The sequence below is a fragment of the Acanthopagrus latus genome, chromosome 20 (genome assembly GCF_904848185.1).
Source record: "Acanthopagrus latus isolate v.2019 chromosome 20, fAcaLat1.1, whole genome shotgun sequence".
NCBI classification, from domain to species: Eukaryota; Metazoa; Chordata; class Actinopteri; order Spariformes; family Sparidae; genus Acanthopagrus; species Acanthopagrus latus.
Genome location: NC_051058.1, coordinates 10720945 through 10741169, shown reverse-complemented (window position 1 = coordinate 10741169; position 20225 = coordinate 10720945). Strand labels below are relative to the sequence as shown.

Below are 20225 nucleotides of genomic sequence, written 5' to 3'. Positions count from 1 at the left end.
AAATAATAGAAGGATGGTGTGCTGGTGGTATCTTGGAGTCTGGGGGAAGCTCTGCTTTTTCATGAGGAAGGGGATTTAGGTGCGGATGTCAGGGAAGAGAGAGCTTGATTAGACTAATTTATTCATGGGAGCAGGCCATGTAATTGTTCTCATATGGTGGTGACGTAGGTGTGTGTGTGTGAGGGAGAGAAAGAGATAGATGGAATTGTAAGGTGAGAAAGAATGGATGTTTGTTTTACGGTTAGTTGTGTTAAGGTAATAAAACCATATTCTAGTTGAGTGTAATTTTCCAGTTCCACAGTAAAATAACTGTAGAGATCCTCTCATAGGCATTCGTAGCATTGGACATAAAGGGGTTTCCTTAAGTGAACCTTCAGAGAAACTTTCAACTAGATGAAGTTATACTTTCCCAGCACGTAAAGGAAAAAGATTCCACCACATTTCTGCAGCCTGCGAGTTAATTACCCGATCCAGTGCTCCATTTTCTTCTAGTTCTGACATGTATGCCAGAAAAGGCGCATTTGCATAAGGTTACAGATCCATCTGTCATTATCAAAAATTCTACATTAAGATTTTTCAAAAGCTGTTTCAGACATCACTTTGCTGTTTCAAACCAAAGGGCAGCGTTATGATCTTAAACTCATAGGCCAATGTTTAATCTCCAAACCATGAGTAGATATACACATCTGCCAATTACACTTAAACATCGAAAAATGTCCTTTTTATTGCTAAAAGAAGACTTTATAAACAGTTATATTCAGGGAGGGAAAAGTAGCTAGTTTGTCCCGCCTCATGTCTTTCTATCCCTGCTTTTTGCATCAGTTGGAAATAGGCAGAGCAGACAGTGACATACAGAGAGAAGACCCACCACATTACTCTGTCTCATCCCCCGGAGCGACAATCCAAGGCAAATGCTAGCAAAAAGATAATAAGGGCTGAGGGTTCCCGCTGTCTGACACATTCCTTCATTTTTCCAGCCTTTTTTTTTTTTTTCGCCTCATTTTCTTTCCAGGATTTTGAAATCCCAGTGTAAATACATATTGAGCAGTATTTACAATAGTGGTAATGGTGGTAGGAGAGGGAGCTAAGTCAGCGGGTCGGAGGAGTCTGCCACTGGCTAACTGAGTGTGTGTGAGTATTTGTACAGTTGATCTAATGTGTGTGTGTGTGTGTGTGCGTGTGTGTGTGTGTGTGCACATGTTCTCGTCAGCAAAGGCTGTTTGTAGGCACGCTGTTGATCCAGTGTGTGTCTCACAAATATAGCGTACACTTGTGTGAATGTTAGCAGCATTTATCCCTCTATCAGTGTGTATGTGTGTCTGTGTGTGTGTGTGTGTGTGTGTGTTTGTAAGTGTGTGCGGGGGGATTCTTTGATGTGGCTTGGCTGCAGTGATGTTAGGGTTGTTTGAGAACTTCCCAAGAGCAAGCTGCCAGGCCAGAGAACTGAGCAGGCAGAGACAGTCATTGTTTTGGTAAGGCATCCTGGCCATAATTGTGTGTGTGTGTGTGTGTGTGTGTGTGTGTGTGTGTGTGTGTGTGTGTGTGTGTGTGTGTGTGTGTGTGTGTGTGAGTGAGAAAGAGAGAGAGCTTAAATTGGAGTGCTTGATTCGCAGGCGTGTGCACAACCTTTTCCATCCTGCCATTAAATATAATAGCATTTACACACATGTAACAGCCGAACATACAAACCTTCCGTCCTCACATCCACGTTAGCTGAGGAAATTCTCAGGGAAAATGTGTTTCTGTCAGTTGCACAACAAGCTTGAAGCCTTTACCCAGCCTCTCCCCTCCAGTTTGAAACCACCCATCAAAATGTGATCAGCTTTCCCAAAAACATCTCAGCACTTGGACACTCACAGTCCCCTGGCTTACAATCATTCATACGATTTCAGGACTAAACTGCGTTCGGTACAAACAAGCCAACTCAGCATTTCAATCCCAGCGAATTTGAGCCCGCTTTTTTTCTCATCAGGAGTTGTCCTCCACTTAACCTTAAACTATTTTACTAGCACTGCTCAGTCAAAGCCATAATGGTGGCCAGCTGAAGCTTCTGCATTTCTAAATTCTTATTACAAGACTCTCCTCCATTTTTAGGACATGACCCATGAAGTTGTAAGAGTCGAGGGAGGATTCACCATCATTCCTTTCTGCCCCAGACCTCAGCAAGGCCGTAGACAATGCAATATTTAGGCGTTCCTCATAACCCGCCAGGTCAGACATTTCTGCATTCTGGTCCAACGCTGCCAACTAAAAGAAACATTTTTTGTTTTGTTTTGTTAAGTACTTGTTAATGTCGTTCAAACCTCAATAACATTAAATTGGATTCTCCTCCCTAATATAAATGCCAGCTCGCATTCAACCAGATCGAGTGGACGGTCACCAAGCCAATATGGATGATGCACGCTGACTCACATAAAATGGACCGCCAGCGCTGGTCTAACCCACGTCACATCTGTCTGTCTGAAAGGCGTATTGTTGGTGTGTCTGTCTGTGTGAATGTGTGTGTTTCCTAGCTCCTGTACCCATCACAAGCTTTCTCCACTAAACGTTTAGTCATAACTGTCTCCCAAACTTAAAGCTGTTAATAGCATATTAAAGGAAAAGTTAATCCAAAAATGAATATTCACTTGTAATCTACTCATACCAGTTGGAAAGCTGGGTGAAGTTTCTTAGTCCACAAAACATTTAGAGAGCTTTACAGCAAGAACAGAACTGCAGCATTTTCCTAAACTACTGACATAGCTGGAGACTTGCTTTAAAACATAAACATGAAAATGAATAAAGACGTGCAAAAATGGCTCCTTACACTTCGTCTGGCGTAATATCCCAAATTGAATTAAACTGGGTTATTAACAGCATTGACGGGCACATGCACCTGCTTCAGAAGAGTGCATGCTTACGCTCAGTAGCTACAATGAAGACTTTTTTCTTAAAGATGCAATATGTAAGAATTTTATTTGAAAACATAAATAAGAGAATAGCTTTTGTCAACATAATGTGAAGGAATAACAGTTTTGTCAGTGGTGCAATCACCAACACTCCCCTGGCCACTAGCTGCATGGCCAACTAAGGTTTAGGCCAGCTATAGTTAGTAGCAGTTAGCATTACTCTGGTAATATGCTTCCTTGTAGCTGTTTTGAGAATTAATCTAACTGGTGGCTAATTCTCATATATTGCACCTTCAGAAGGGGTGTAAATAACGTCTTTTCAAATGAAATGAAATGAATGTGGTCGTGTTTTTCTCCACTTGTTTTTATGTATAGAATGCTGCAAAACTGTTGTGTTCTGAAGCTCCACAAATGTTTTCTGGGATACGAAACTTCACTTTCCATCTGCATTTTTGGGTGAATGTATCCTTCAAACTGCAAACTCACCTGTAAATGAGTTCTTTGAATTGTGGAAAAATGTTGATTTGATAGGATTATGCTCAACGATCTGTCCACAACGTAGACCTTTGGTTCTCACAAGTATGGAAATGCAAGAAACACGCACACGTCCCCTCTCCCTCCTCGAGGTTCCCTTCTCCTTTCCAGCATAAATAATCCCCTCAGTCTGCTGGCTCAACCCTGATTGGAATCTAGACGCCGTGCTCAATTGTGGGTTGATGGGGGAAAGTGGGGTGCCCTGTGCGTGTGTGTGTCTATGTTTAAAGCTGTTTCAAGGCCATAAACATAATACCAGAGGGGTGTCCACCTCCGTAAGGCCAGGCCTCCTAAACCCTCAGTCTAGAACTGAGGCTGGTACACCCATCCACAACCATGGACTTGCATAAACTATCCAGATTTATTCACATAAATGATAGCATATTTACTGCAAATTGCAAAGAGATGTACTCAGATTGGAATACATGAACACTCTCATATTCACTCCCTACTCACTATTTAGCATGTCAGCCAGTGAGCCATGAGTCCTTACAGGCCGGCAGCATACTGATTCAGGGGGTTAAGATCCAGGCTCCGCAAGGTTTTATCAGCTTTTCTGCGACCAGCTGGAGTTTTATATGGAGAATTATGAGATTCTGTGCAGAATTATTCATGGGTTACAGTGTCATGTGATGTTATGTGTTGTGGTGTGACAACTGGGGGACTGTTGTCAGGTCGCTGCAGATTTTTGACAGCAGCGCTAAGTCTTTCAGGTTCAATCAGATAAGTCCAGCTCCCCAGACACTTGATAGTTATTATGTTACTGTATGTCTTTCCTGGATTGCGGCCCACGAATTAAGTCAGCGCCTCTGCTCAACTTGGATTCGGGGAAGCAACTGACATTATCGCGCATGTGTCTACGTACCGTAGGTGTGTAGAGCGCTCATGCGTGTCTGCTGCTGTATGTTCAATCGAGCGTTACCACATCTCCCTGATGTGATAGCTATTAAATTACCCCAGATCAGTTTCCACCAAATCACTTTCACATTATTATCCCAGCTAACCTAAAGCGAGTGGAAAGAGAAAACCATCTCTGGTGCCGCTCACTTTGCCCCCTTTCCTCTCAGTGGTATGCTACTTCAGCTACAGCCTCTAATAGTTTGCTGGCTTCCATGCGCTTGTCAGCTCAATTCAAGATTAATTTGACTGCAAATCCATCATCGGTATATCTCACTGTGTTGAGTCAGCCTTATGCCACACATCAAACGCAGAGGGGGGACACAGAGGGAATGGTATCAAAACCCAACACCACAGGGAGCCAACCAAAGAGAAAAAAAAGGCGCTGAATTCATCCCTCATTTTTGTCTGCCCGACAAATTTTGTACCATGTGTGCCAATTGTGTAGAGAAAAAAAATGAGTGAGAGAGAGCAAAGTAATAAAAGCGAGGCATTTGATGAAACGATGAGTGTGACCCAGAATCATGCAGATGAAGGGACGGGGGGAATGGATGGAAATATCGATAGTGGGTGGATGGACAGTGAATGAGGGTGACACAGTCCCTTCCTTGGCACGTAGCATCATGATTAGACCATTAGCACTTGAAGTCGAGGCAGTTATTGTTAAGATTTATTTGTCAAGGCAATGAGCTGGCTGTTAAATGCCTCCCCTCTCCTATGGGTGCCAGAAGAATTACCCTTCTTATCAACATATGTACTCTGTTTTGACTTGTTTTAGTCACACTCTGCATCATTTTGCCAAATTATTTCAGACAACTTTATAGTTGTAAGACTCAAACCAGATCCGTCAGACTCCAGAGTGCACCAGGTATTATGCAACAGACGACTGTGATATTGCTTCTCATTTATTGACCCCCGCTGCTACCAATGATTAAACATTACACTCCGAGCAATGCAGATAATGTAGTCGTATCACAACTGAAGGAAAAGCTTGTTAGCCTGAAGAAATATCAGTATGTTTTACTGGTGGGACCGCGGTCCAACTGAAATAAAAGCAGCCTCCACCATGTAGGGAGACGTACACACAGACATGGGTTTGGATGGAGATGGTGAGTGGAAAACAAGGCTTTCTTTGAGCGGATTTTAATTAGCAATGTTCATAGCTTGGCTGCGTTCTTTTATGATTGGACCACTGAAAGCCTTTTTGTTTGCCTAATGAAACACATTGAGGGGTATGTTCCTGAATTAAACCGGGTTTGTTTATGTGTGGGTGCGCACGCTAGCAAGCGTGTGTGCTTGCATCCATTTAATTTGCATGTATCTGTTATATGGGTGGGTGCCCACATTCTTTTTGGTGTATTAGGGTTCCATTGGCAGCAATATGAAGCCGTAGCAGGAGACACAGATGAAAGAAATCCTAGCGCTTTGTTTTCCCTCCTTTCCAAAATAGTTGTTTTAGGTAGGCAGCCATTGCCCATAATTGCTGAGACAGGGTCAGGTATTTGTCTGTCCTGCTTATGATTTACTACAGTGTCTGTGCCTTAGTAATCTGAAATGCGATCCCAACCTCAGACAGACCACATAGATTTTGTAATGCATAGCTCTCTGCTGGTTCCAGTGGGACACATCTCACAAACATATGAACTGAAGCTTTGCATAGCGTGCCTGTCTTACTGTTTACCAATAATCAAATATGTGACTATAATGTTGATATAATGCATAGTACTAAATGAAGGAGATTTTGAGTGATTGAGAAATCTAATAATGGTGATATAAAAATGCAAGTAACGTAATACTGAAATTGTGTAAATTACTTATTCATCAAAAAATAACACACTTATACAATGATTACATTTGTCTGCAGTGTAAATAAGCTTCTCCCTGCAGTTCACTGTTAAATGTCTTTCAGCTGTGGTGGTTTTTTTCCAGAATTCCACGCAGTCTTAACTCCACTCTCAAATAGCAGTGGGTTACTGAGGCTATGAGCAGGGGTCAAAGTGCACAGTCGATAGCTTTGTGTACTGTGAGCAAGAACAATCAGTTCTTTCGCAGAATTTGTTCTGCACATGAATACCTCTGAACAGTTAATTGCTGCCATGGCAACAGAACAGAGAGGGAAAGTGACATTAGGTGAGTTGTTTGCAAGAAAGCGATCCTTCGTGGTGACAGTGTGAACGTGTGTGAGGGCCTGAGGTGTGTATGTGAGCGCGGGTCAACATTTTCTCCGTATCGTCGCACAAGCCATTCAGAGCTGACAAAAGCACTCTTGTGCTGCAGGATTGGGGAAAGTTACTAATGCTGGCAAGATCATAATCTAAGTCACATTGCAGCGAGTCAGTGGTGGGCTTTCACATTGGAGGGATATATTAGGAGCAGTCATCATATCTTGTAGTTTCTGGGGCAAGGGGGACAAGAGATTTTATTTGAAATTAAATTAAATATGAATTTCACAAAGGGCTGAAATTGGTATTTTATGAATGATTAATGAATGTAAAAATATACTTTCCTGTTTTGTTTTCTTCCAAGTGGTTATCATCATAATAAGAAATAGCCCAATTCAGCTCTCTGAGGTTGTATTTGGGTATTTAGGCTAAATGCTAATGTCGGCCTGCTAATGTGCTCACAGTGGCAATAATAACTAGGGAAATGGTTACCATGTATCCCATCTTAGTTTATAGTGTTGGCGTGTATGGTAATTATTTGGTCAAAAGCTAATTTTAATGTTTAAGTGCAAGGCTGCCCAAAGGGGAGCCTTCAGGCCAAAGTTGGTCAGCAATAAGATTTGATTTGGCCAACCATATGCTTCCAGCCGAAATAAAATACATAAATCACTACATCTCCATTTTTAGATATGCAAAATAAATGACTGTTTATACTGGGCTTTTATTCTGTTGCTGTCAAAATGTTCTTAAAGCAACATTATGTAACATTTACCTTAAAAAAACAGCTCCAAAATCATTTTGCTGGAACATTGGTGTCCCTGTCTCTGCACCCCCTATCACTTGTTTTTGCACGTAACTTCACTGAGAGGGTGGGATCACAGTTACATTCATGTTTATTTCATGTACTCATGTACTTGGGTTTTATTCATAGTAAGCACCTATATCACTTCTGACAAATTATGTCAGACCTGGGGTTTGTCATTATGACAGTGGTGTTATACTCAGAAACTTTGGGGGGTGCCAAATCGCACAAAATGGGAAAATTGGAATCATTGGACAATTTTGCATGTTTACAATACAATACAATACAATACAATGGGTATTTGCTTTTGGCCTGTGGCCCTCTATTAGGTTCAAATTTTGGCCCTTGAAAGGAAAAAGTTTGGGCACCCTAAATGTGTTCTGCCAGAATTCATGGTATCCACCCAGTAGTTGTTGAAACAATGTACAGCTTCCTGGAACTGAGACTGTGCATTCAAAATGTTATGCCAATCCAGATTCCACACATTAACCTGGATTAGTGATTATCACCAAGTCATCCAGACTTTCTAGAGCCGCACTATAAAGCTCTTGTAGCTACTGACAAAAAAAGGTAATATCTGAAGTATCCCCAGTAAAATAGAACATTTTTCAAGATATCCTCCTCTGCAGAGCTGTTGTCAGTTTGTTGCACATGCTGTGCAGCTTTGCTCAGTGGGTGATCTACATCCGTTCTACATGTGCAGTAAAATGATTTGATATAATATCCTTTGTTTTTAGTGAGAACAGGGCAAAGCGGCTGATGTGTGAGATGGCAAATGACAAGGGACGGGCACATACAGATGTGCTTACATTGCCTCAGTAGGTTTAAAGGATTTTTCTTCTAAGAGGACAGGACAGTCTGGCAGGTGCCAAAAGACTGGCCGGCTGTGCATAGGATCACATGACTGCAAGGTCAGATCATCTTTAGTGATTTGACTTGATGCATCCTCTACTAGCTTTGGTTCCATAAGGAAAAACTATCAATCAAATGACTGACTTCAACAGCAATCAACACCTTCAAAATGAAAGAGAAAATAATTCCCATGAGGGGATAATCGACCGGGATATCCTGCACGGGCCTTCAAGGGGATTGCATCATCGTAGTGCGCCTGCTGTGATGATGTTATCAGGGACAGCTGCATGGGGCGGAGCCAGGGTCGAGGCTCTCAGGGAGCCAAGAGGCAGTTGCCAGCAGATCCCCTCAACAGAAACCCACCTGCTTCGCATGTCCATTTTGCCTCTAAACCCCTCAAAGGGATTCCCTGAGTCCTCTTCTATGTCCACTGGCCCCCACGTCTTTGAAGTCATGATCCTGTGTGTTTTCATGGCATTGAAGCTATTATCCTATGGTTGTATCGTGTCATCCGTTTGATCCAGAAGTTTGTTTGAAGTTTTACAGGGAACTCTTAATGTAACTTTTGGTTACAGGCCAAACATATTAGATCTATATTAACTGAGGCAATTATTATCAACCAATGACGATCCAAACCGTCACTTCTGAGGTCCGTTTATGAATCAGAATTTCTGAGACCAGCAAATCTATCTACATCTACAGTTTACGTAAAGGGATATTAGCATCAATGGTTGGCAGTAGCTGACAGGCGCACGGCATTGCTACTAATTTAATTAAAATCCCTTGAAGAAGAAGAAGCCCAGCCTAACTTAATACCATCAATTAGGGGTTGCTCTGCCATCTGACTAAAATCCCACACCCCATCTGTGTGATTCATACAGGAAAATATGCCTCTTTGTCTTCGAGGTCAACCAACTCTTTGGAGAAGCTGGCGGAGGCTCAGGAAACAGTAGTTGAGGGTGTAGGAGTGGGAACGAAGGCAGTAAGGCTTGGGGGTTGTGCTACTAGATAAGCCATAGCATGAGGTCATTTTGAATGAGAACTTGTGTATTTTCATCTCAGCTTATGGCAACGTCTTTATAGTGAAACAGCTGCTCTCAAGAAGAAGAAGAATCTGTTTTAGAGCATGAGATAATATTTTCAGGGTTTTTATTACTATGAAGAGGAAATGCTTCCCAATTTCCAATAGAGAAGCTTTTCTTAGAAGTATTTTGTATGATTATATTGTAGGTTTATTTCTAGTGCGTGATCCAGATGCTTTGATTTATTGCCAACTATCAATCTGTAAGGGATTTATTGAATGTCAAAAGGCACTCTTCATTTGTCTTCCTGTTTCTAAGTTGGTGATCAGACAATGTTGATTGATGATGCCTGTCAAAGATGTGGATTGTGCCTGTTTTTACAGATGGATGTAATAAAACTTTGCCAATGAGGCTATCTTATTTATTTTCATATCAGCTTAAAAAACAAAGCCTGGTTGGCATTGATCTGTTCCTTTAAAATGGTTTGACTTCCAGTTCCAAAGTCAAAGCAGTCTTTTATTTACACCTATGGGAATGTTTTCAAGACCATGATTTATCAAAGGTCTTGATCCAGTGGGTCTTTTTCTGTAATCATTCTCTTAGATCTGATCAGTATGTATCAGTATGCTCATATAAGCACGACTTTTGACAGGGCACTCAGACCTTTTATCCTTTGAAGTAAAGCAGTCTCTTGGACAGGAACATCTGAATAACTCATTCGTAGTCCTGTCAGACCTCTGCATCAGGATGCCAAAATATGAGCATGTGACATTATGCCAATTTGGCAATTGAATTAAGTGCAACTGGAGGCATTACCACACTGTCATTCACCCATGTCACTGTTCAGTAATCAAAGTAACGGCATGACCTATTGTGTGTGATTTCATCAATCCTGTTTTTATCAAAGCCTTATGTGAGCTGTTATTTCTGCAACATCTCACAGAAAAGGACAGTGGGTTTTGTTTTTGAGTGACAGGGTGCACCCCAGTAGTCTGTGCTCCCCTCAATCCAACCATCCCTGCAGTTTGTCTCCAACTGGGTTCACCATGGAGACTAAAATGCTTTTTGGCTCATGTTGAGAGGAGAGCCATGTATGTGTGCGAGTACGTATGAGTCAGTATTAAGAATGTTTTATCATTTCATTATGAAATGGAAACAGCATGTGTGTGAGATTAGGTGAATGAAGATGACAATGCTTGGGCATCATTTTATGCAATCGCCTGTCATTTAATTAGAATAACAATGTTCAAGGCAAGGCCTGTAGAAAATTCCTTTTATTACATTCTTCAGTGCTTTAAAGCAACTGAAAATACAATGTGTTTATTCTGGCTGCCCGTGTGGACAAAAGTGGTAGTGTTTCCTCCGCTTACTGTCGTACAGATCTTGATCTGGCCAGCACATGTGTTTCTTTTGTGAACGTGTGAAAAAAGACACATCCAAGTCTTCTTTTTTTAAACACAGCTTTTTGCAGGATGCATAATGATGAAGTTATGGATCTATTTTTTGGCTATGTAAGATTATTAACTGTGGTACGACAATGGCGAAACAAAGTAAACATTTGAGGGCCTTCATGTAAGCCTACAGCTAACAGATTTGGTTTTCTCTATGGGCTATTACGGGTATTATTTCTTCAATTTTCCTGAGATGACGAGATCATTTTCTGGAGATCTTGCGTTTTTGCCCTTATAATATGTAATGTGTCCTTATCTCAGGCAAACACCTGTGATAATGACATAAATAACTTGTGATCTTGAGGAATCAAGCAACTTGTTATCATGAGAAATTGGAGGAAATTATATGACCCAGGGCCATTTTGGGCTTCCATAGTTAGAGTCATTTTGGTGAGAAATGTAATGTTATCAATATTCCCTCATAATGTTATGCCTGCATGATACTAAGCCAGCAGGATACAGCCTGGTAAGGCAACATATAATGTTTTGTTATAAATCAATTGCTGTTTGACACTACAGGAATATCTGCTGCCGTATCACCAGACTACAGAGCAGCTTCTCTCCTCAGGATGTGAGACTCCTCCATCAACCTTAGCAATCTGTCATAGAGGATAGTTTTAACTTTGGAAATCTGACCGGGAGGCAGTCATCATGAATAACTACATAGAATAGCTACTCTTCCGGCTGATGGTCTTGTTTGCTAGATCATGCAGATGCCTCAGTATTAGATTGAATCAGTTAAAAAATCCTTGTGGTAAGTTTAACTTATCTTAATGTTATCCACAGATGTTTATTCCCTTTGGCTACATTTATAAAAAGAAAAAAAATGAAAGAATCCTAACTTGAGAATCCTAACATGACATACTCTTCTGTGCTCCAGCAATGTGCCTCTGTGAGCTTGGCTCGTTGATAGAGAATATTATTGCATTTTGATTAGTCCCCACTGTTACCACAGCAATATTGCAGTGCTGAGTCTCCTCAAATGTATCCCGGGCTGGAAAGGAAGAAATATTACATTTCCTGTTTTTAATTTTGAGCGAAAAGTTGAACTGGGACATTGGCAGCCCAGTAGAGGAGATTAAAATGTGTGTGACTTCACGTTTTTTTTTTATGTGAAAAAGATTTGGAGAAAATTAGGCAGGAAGTATGCGGCTTTCCCTGAAACCTAATGTTTCCTCTGGGAACTGCAGCATTGTTACGCTGTTTATCAACTTCATGGGCTACATTTCCACAGAGTATTGTGATTTCTGCAAAACTGAGTTTGGTTTTAGGCATAAGAGAAAAACATTTGTGTTCTCTGGCAATATTTAACCCTGGCTGGATATTTAAACTTTTTGGTGCAGACAATTTCTAATGCACTCTAGGTGATAAACCTACGGTACAAATACCAGTCCCAGTGATCTCTTATTACCATTTATTCATGTATTTATTTATACATTAAGAGTGGATGTTAACTACTTTTGAATTCCTTCCTAAGAATGTAAAATGGGTGACAAGGGGATATTGTGCGAGACAGAAAGTTTCTTGAAGATTGCCTAAGTTACATGTGTAATCCAAGTAGAGTCTCATTCTGATCCATTTATTCTTGCTCTTTCCCCAAGGTCAGAGTCCGGGATCTCAAAATTTACCCATCGTCTATCCCTCAAAGAACGTGTGCCGAAAGCAGAGAAGTCCTCTGCAGACAGACCTCCATCCTACAGGAGACGATCTCTTAGTGTGGACTGGTAAGACCAAAGACCATCTCTAAACCTACTTAATCTCAATCTGTCATGATCCCTATAAATTCAAGGTAGTGTGAGTGTACTTGACCTTTGTTACTTTCTCAAGATAATGACAGCAAGCAGTGAAAATACTCAGAGCTGAGACCCCTCTATATGGCTTGTAGGTTCTGAAATAATACTACTGAACTGTTATCAGTATCAGAATTTTGACAAGGAGAATGATCACAGTTGCAATCCGGAACGTAATGGCTAACAACACAGTGACGACTGCAGCTGAGCTTAGCTATGAAGTGTCTGTGTACAAAGTCAAGGCTGAGGTCTATGAGGACTGGGGCTGGTGTTTGGGGCGGGTGCAGAGAGTGGGCGGAGTGGTGATAGGGTCCTGCTCTGTCTCTGCGTCTGGGTTTCGTTGAGGAGCGCCAAGCAGCTCCAGTGGCGCCGGCTCATCTTGCTCTTGTAAAGCTCCAGTCCTCAGGCAGCCGATGAAAGGAGTTTGAAAGCTTTCCATCACGAGGCTGCCTTCCCGTCCCCACCCATGGGACTCCTTCCCAGTCTCCCCCTCTTGTTGCCTGGCCTCCACTCGTTTATCTACCCATCCATCCTGTCGTCCGTCCATCTGGCATCCCCCCTGAGCTTCCTGCTATGTGTTCTTGGCTCTTCCTCTCTGCTTCTCTCACCATTGGGAAAATAGCCCCCGGGTTAAAGCGGATCTAACACTTCCTTTGCACTTAATTTTGTCAAGTAAAAAATGTCCAAACGGTCACGGGTCTAAACAGTTTCCAGGTTTCTAATTGCTGTGTGGGGACTACAGTAGCTATTCAGTAGAGTCACCAAGCGGTTTGCGGAGTTACAGGTGTGGGATTCTCCGAGGTCCTATCGAATCGTGCTAGGGCCCGGTGTGAGGTCTTATGAGGTCTTTTGTCGGCCTTACGAGACCTACTGTGTGGTCTCGGACTGATGTTGCGATGTGTGGTCCGCCAGCAGAAATGTGGTGTTAAGTGTATGAGCGTTGGAGTGCATGTTCAGTGTGAGGTCCTTTACTTTAACTGCTCCGTGTTTTTCTCCCATGTTGCTGGAGAGGGGACCTGGCCTTTAAAGTTCAGGCCCTGATTGATGTAGTCTGGTTTTAATGAAACACAGTGGGTAGATTGGACATGCTCATTTACGAGAGGGATGAGGGGGGCTTGGCTACAGCTGGATTCTGACTTTCTCTGGGGCGAGCCACCATTACAGGAGTGTGACTACCCTTTTGTGACATAATAAACAAGGGACCCCAGGAGGAGAGAATGGAGGTTGAGGGCTGAGTCATGCTACTGGGAGGTGAAACAAGGTCGGTACAGCTCCTGACAAGACTGACACAGCTCCTGGAATGCATAGTCATCAACGCGGTCAGAAGGAAAGCATGTGTGCTAGTAGCATCTATCTAGTTACATTTTTGGAATTGTTCGACATTTATAGCACTTCCTGTAGTCTGTTGAAGCAGTCTGTCGTATTGCGTTGTTCCCTCAGGACCAGCTCAGTGCACAGGTAAAAACTTGGAGAGCTAAGTAGCCATGAACTGTAATTGCCGAAAGCTATACACTTTTTACTTAGTTGGTTAGACTGCACGACTTTTTTCAGACAGCTGCACAGTTCAAGGTTTAATAGTTTCAACAGCAGGTGAACCGCATTTGGTAGCAGCGTGTTTCATTATGTAGCTGATGAAATCCAATGTGCATTGATCGTCATCGCAACAACCAGGTGCACTTCCAAGCTTGTACAAAACAACGGCATAAGTAGGCCTTCATCTAATAGGAGAGGTTGAATTACAATCAGTGTGTTTCTCTTTGTCTACGAAGCATGTGTGATTGACAGTAGACGGGGGAGGGGAAGGGCGAGGGCTGATTTTCACTTAGTTAATCGATCACGGATGGCGCTGTTCTCACAGACAGGTTGAAAAAAAAAATGAAACTAGAGAAGCCTATAAAATGCCGATTGGGCGGTTGTTAATATACCTGAGCGGACCACCTAAGTAAAATATATGTGTGGGGGACACTGTGGATGTCCACAAGAAAAAAGTTGTTTGTGCCTTGATTTGCAGTGAAAATACAAGTATTGGTTTGTGGCTGCTGCTGCAGTGCTCAGGCCTCTTCCATCTTGACCAGCTTATTGGCTGTAGCTCATCGGCAAGACCAGATATTTAGCCTGCTTGATATATTTTGGGCATCTGTGAGTCGTTAGTTAGCTTTTGGATCATGTCTTTTAACAGTTCTGTCAGTGCAGTGGAGCTCTGATTTGTGAGTGCTGAGCAATCTCAGATTTGCTTCTGATCTGGGGTTTTTGTTAGCGATCTCTAAAAACTGTCAGCAAGTGGAAACTCTGGGCTATAATCTCACAGTGTGAATTCTGAGGCTATAAAATGCTTAAAGAAAGTACTAGAATGCATTTGCCTGCAATGAAAGTGAACTGCGGAAATGTACTTTCATCCACCAACTTTAGATTAAGGTTTAATTATGTTTATCTATGTGCTGCCCCCTCCTTTCTCTCTTTAAATCAAACCTTTTAAGAGTAGAGCGACACAAGGATTGTATTAAATACCAGTCTGGAAACCTTCCAGCAGCCCTCTGCAGTAAACCAGTCTCAGGTGGCTTAACACTTTACTATCTATTTAGTGGACCATTGCCGTTTATGTCGATTCTAGTCAGATACCCAAACAAACTGCGACTATTAAGGGAATTCTGAGCCAAGGCAGCCCATATACAGGCTTGAAACAGGAGTTGTTTTGTAGCTTTATCAAAGTCTGTAAGAGCTGGCAGGGCCTTGGGAAAATGCGATAATAAAAGATAATGGCAGTGTTATTGTTATTGGTAATCATAGTAAATGGGCTCTAGGGTAGGGGTGGAGAGAAGGGGGGCCAGGGAGTGTTAAAGGGAAAATAAGAGGGTATCTGCTGCCTGTTAAGATTGCTGAAAAAAGTATTGACTTTTTTTTTTTTTTCCCTGGAAACCATTTGAATTAATAATTACAGTGCACTGCATCTGTGACATCACTGGGTAAAAATTGTGGCCTTGTGAGATTTCTATTGAATCAGAATTCATTATGACTGCTGGTTCTCAAAAGCCACTTGAGAATTTGCCTCAGTCTGCCGCTGCATGTCACTGAGAGAAGTCATTCCATTCTGAGAACTTCAATATCTAAACTTATACACTCAGCCTCACATAGATCCCACTGGTGTATATATTTGCTGCCTTGTTTCCTGCGCATGACGTGGACACAATATTGGGGCTGTAAAGGGACATCAGTACTGTTCCAGCATAGGGCCAGTAAATAAGTCTTTATTTCCATATCCTCTCATGGTGACAGAGCTCCAGGCCTTTGCCAAAACCCTGGAGTACAATGGAGAGGCAGCCACGTATGTCAGCCAAGCAGTTTTTATTTCCCATAGCAGTTCCCCCGCAGTACGCCTGGAGAGGAAACTCTATACATAAGCACTTAAACATCAACGTGTTATGTACCATCCAGCATTCAAACTTCATTAATAAAAGTTGAAATTTGAAAGAGTGCAGCAGTGAGCGTTTGATTGTGATGTGTGTGGTTATGCAGCTCTCACTGGAGGGTTTAAATCCTCTCCATCCTCAGCCCCGCAAGAGCCCCCGCGCTCTGCCTGGTGCCACCCTGTCTTCAAGGATAAAACGGAGCTGACAGCACTCTTTGGATGACATCTCAACTTCGATGTCGGTAGAGGAATCCAGCCGCCCCTTCCCGTAGTCGATATATTAACACACGCCCAGACAGACACACACACACACACACAGTGGAATAAACTCATGTCTGCATGTCTGATTTTCTCCTTATTATTCATGCTCACACACATACATGAGCAAACACACATTGTAATAGTTAGCATTGTGTTAAGTTGGGTGTGCGAGGGGGAGAAGGGGCTACCGAGTGCTAATCCTTATGAAATGTGCACAAAGGGAGTTAAAAAAACAAAAAGGAACATAGAAAAAATCACCAAAGTCTTGGTGGAAAAAGACGGGCCATGCTCAAGGGGCCCGGGTGTAAAGTGGTTTTGGACAGTGTGCCACTCGCCTCATTTGGTTCTAATTTTATTTAATATTGCCCCAGTCTTTCTTTTCATCCTCTCTTTAGATTTTTTTCTCCTTTCTTCTGTGGCTGAGAGCTGTCAGTTCAAAAGAGACGTACAAATGAGGAGGTTATAGATCCCTATAATTTCTCTCTTTAGAAATACCGATCAGAACATAATGTTAAAGATCACTGCAGAGCGAGACTGATTTGCACTTGTGCTGGAATGTCTGACATTTTACGTCTTCTTTGCGGCTGCTTTAAAATGATATTATTCTTAGAATATATTAACCACTGAAAAGCTTCGACACATGTAAAAGTGCAGAACACTGTGTCAGAAACAGATCAAGGTAATAAAGTAGATGCTATATTAGGCTGGAAACTCAATTATTGTTCTTTAATCAGAGTTTCAGCTGAAAATACATCAGAAATAGGGTAGTCATAAATACAAGGTTATTAGAAATCACAATGTAATAAGTATTAATCGCACTGGGCTCAGAACATTGTCTACATGAATAGACAATGATAGTCTGTGGTTTGGAGTTATTGTGCAGGTGAAAATATAAACCCTTGTTTTTGTCCTCTTTTTTTTGCAGAGAATATTCTTCAAGTTCCCATGAAGTCAAAATCTGTGTTTTTATCACAACAATGTTTTTAATCTGGCTTGATAACTCACATACACAACAATACCAGGCCCAACGATGGCAAAAAAGTCATGTATTTGGTATTTTAATGTTTTTTTTTAATATTAGTACTTTCCTGGGAAATGACAACAAAGCTGATGACTCATCGTGGACTTGTGGGCGTGTGCAGCCCCATATATAAGGACTCTAACCTTCACAGATGACAGTACAACAACACAGCTTTTTATCTTTGTTTCCTGATTTGGGAGAAACTGAATCACATCTTATAGAGGAAATATTTTCTTGGTGTCCCTCTGCTGTCCTCTGACTGCTCTGCCTCAAGTCTGTATAGATAGCTTTAGGCTAGTTACAGTACCGAGATGATTTATGAATTGTTCTGATGGCTAAATGAAGCTGCCATTAGGGGTGACCCAGTCGCATGCACTCCATGTACAGAGCCTGTGTCCTCGCAGCAGTGGCCCAGGTTTGATTCCATCATGTGGCCCTTTGTTGACTTCTGGAAGCTTAAACTGATTGGTGCTAAGTTGTGCTGTTTGATGACACTTGAAACAAGTTTATTTTTTATCAACAAACAATTGAGGGTATGGGAAACATTTTCATCAGAACAAAACTGTTCACCATTCACACTGTTTCAAGTGTCCTGTTAAGTTTGTACTTCAACTGCATCTTGGCCTGCAGTATTCATTTGTTGAGAACGGGTTGTTGGCAAGATGAGAGACTCCAGATTCCAGTCCACGTGAGGGAGCAGAGTTTCTGCTTACCTCTCTGCTTTTGGACAGTCCCCAGGCTATTCTTTCTTACACAGACACACACGCGCACACACGTATGTATGTACACATGCTCTCACAAATACATAAGCACAGAGGCACAGTAGCCCATGCACCCATTCACAAGTACATGCACTCACACAAAGATTAAGTACATGCACACGTACATAATCATCTACGTGCACGCAAAAATGAACATGGTAATATCAGACATCCATACACATACACACACACACACACACACTAGTACACGCACTCAAGTATTTACACACATTCAGACACGCTGTGTTCTTGACTCTGGATGATGTGGGCTGCACTAAGGGAGATTTATGAGGCTGGCTCCCTCTTGTCCTGTGTGTCTCCGACTTGATACTCTGGTTTCCACTCCAAACCTCAACTCAGCACACAGACACAGAGAAACATGGGAAGGGAGGGAAGGAGGGAGGCAGACTGAAAGAGAGAAGTAAAGGGTGAAGGGAAGAGGGGAATTAAAGACGGCTATCAGAGAAGACTGAAGAGGGGAGAGTGACAACGATAGAGACTAAAGTAAAGAGTCAGATTGAAAGGATGATGGAGAGAGACAGCGAGAGTGAGCCATAACGAGCCCTGAAAACTGGACCGTGGAGTTGGAAAGAGAGGGGAGAGCTAGAAGTTGCGAAATTGGGAGAAAAAAGCTAGTTAATGTAGTGTGTCTGTGTGTTTGTTCCTGTTTGTGTGTGCAGAGACAGACAGCCTGTGGGGTCAGAGGGTTAGCGCGGCTCCATGTGTTGCTTATAAGCTGATAAAAGACGACCGAGGCCGGGGGAACTGCACCCCTCTGACTACTTTCTGTGAGTGTGCATCAGGGTTGCATTCAGGGTCAGAGGCAGAAAGAAAATCAGCTGGGGACCCAGGAGGCTTGTGGTTTGAAACTAGTCTTGGAAAATGGTTTACAGATTGAGATAGGAAGCTCAGGTAGCATAGATCTCTACACCCACATCCAGTACAATGGAGCAGAAGCGCTGAGAGAGCAAGCTAAGACTTTCCTCAATCTGGAGGAATTCTTTGCACTTTATCTCATATGGATGATTTTCTTTTCCCACCAACTCAAACCGCTGATGATGTTTTCCCCCATTTACCTTACCCAATCTTATTATGGCCCAGTCTCTGTTATCCAATTTACTTGGCACTGTCGGGATTCTGTGGCTATCAAAACACAAAGCACTGGTTCCAGAGCAGGCACTCGCTCCAAACCAGCACCTGAACTACTTCGGTTAAAAAGGGGTAATAGTGAAACTTTGTTCTCTGATTTTAACCCATTTCCTGAGAAGCAGTAGGCAGCCATGGTACAGTGCCCAGGAAACTCCATCTATGCCAATGTTTTGGTAAAGAGCACTAACAGAACAATTAACCTAATGTTCATATTATGATGGTTGGGGAAACTGGAGGAGGACCACAGAGCATAGGAAACCCACATATGCATGGGGTGAATCAAAATCTTGACAGAAAGGCACTCCATCCAGCCAGGAATCGAAGGCGACAGTACCACTGAGTCTGTGATTTCATAATGTAATCTTATCGCCATTGACACGGTCATTTACGGGAGTTTTTCCCCATCATCAGATACATTTTTGTCATCAATTATGTCAGATCAAAGCGCATTGGACCATAGGTGAAATTTTGGTCAATCAGGAGAGAATCAGATCCTGGTGGTGTAGATGAATGACTGAAGATCTGCATGAGATGAGATGGATATGATGAAGTGGAGGTGAATGGGGTGGCGGAGGGTTGCAACAATTTTGCTCTGAAACATCAGCTGAGAGGAGAAACAGTCTGAAAGTCTGACAGCAGCAACATGATTTGTTGATTCAATCGTGGCAGAGTTTGGTTGATTTAACTGAAAGAGTATGATGTTGTTGCTGATGTCAGATGGGTTTGTGTCATCACATTGTCACTCACCGCCACCCTTTCTCTGCTCTATGCATTTATCCATCTTTCCATATATTTCTGTGGGAGCATGCACATTATCCTCTTTCCAAAGGGACCCCCCCCCCCCACACACACACACACACACACACAAACACATATATGCGCAGGCCCAACCACCTCCCTCCATCCTGAACCCAGATAAACAGCCGTGGGACTTTAAACATGGCGCCCGGCCGGCGTGTGACTGAGAGAATGGGCCAACTGGTGGATTCAGTGGCCAGGGGTCGCCCCCGCCCCTCTCTTCTCCCTGGCTGGGTGGGTGGCATATGGCGGCCCAGGCAGGGACCCCTTTGGTGTGACACACACACGCGCACACACACACACACTGAGACACACAGAAGGCCTGGAGCCACCCAGGCTGGGCCCACGATCGCCGTGGGAGACATGGTGTCACCAAGCCTCTGACAGAGGAGGGGTTGTGTGTATGTTTGTGTGTGTGTGATCCCACCTTG

General features: G+C 42.6%; 1 protein-coding gene across 4 annotated transcripts in view; it reads left to right on the top strand.

Moving 5' to 3' along the window:
- LOC119009472 (ankyrin repeat and fibronectin type-III domain-containing protein 1) overlaps positions 1-20225 on the top strand; it is a 137391-nt gene that overhangs the window by 87493 nt on the left and 29673 nt on the right. For all 4 annotated transcript variants that reach the window (XM_037080775.1, XM_037080774.1, XM_037080773.1 and 1 more), the window contains one exon: positions 12210-12332. In XM_037080775.1, the coding sequence (XP_036936670.1) occupies positions 12210-12332 (123 nt within the window). The remainder of the gene's footprint in view (positions 1-12209; positions 12333-20225) is intronic.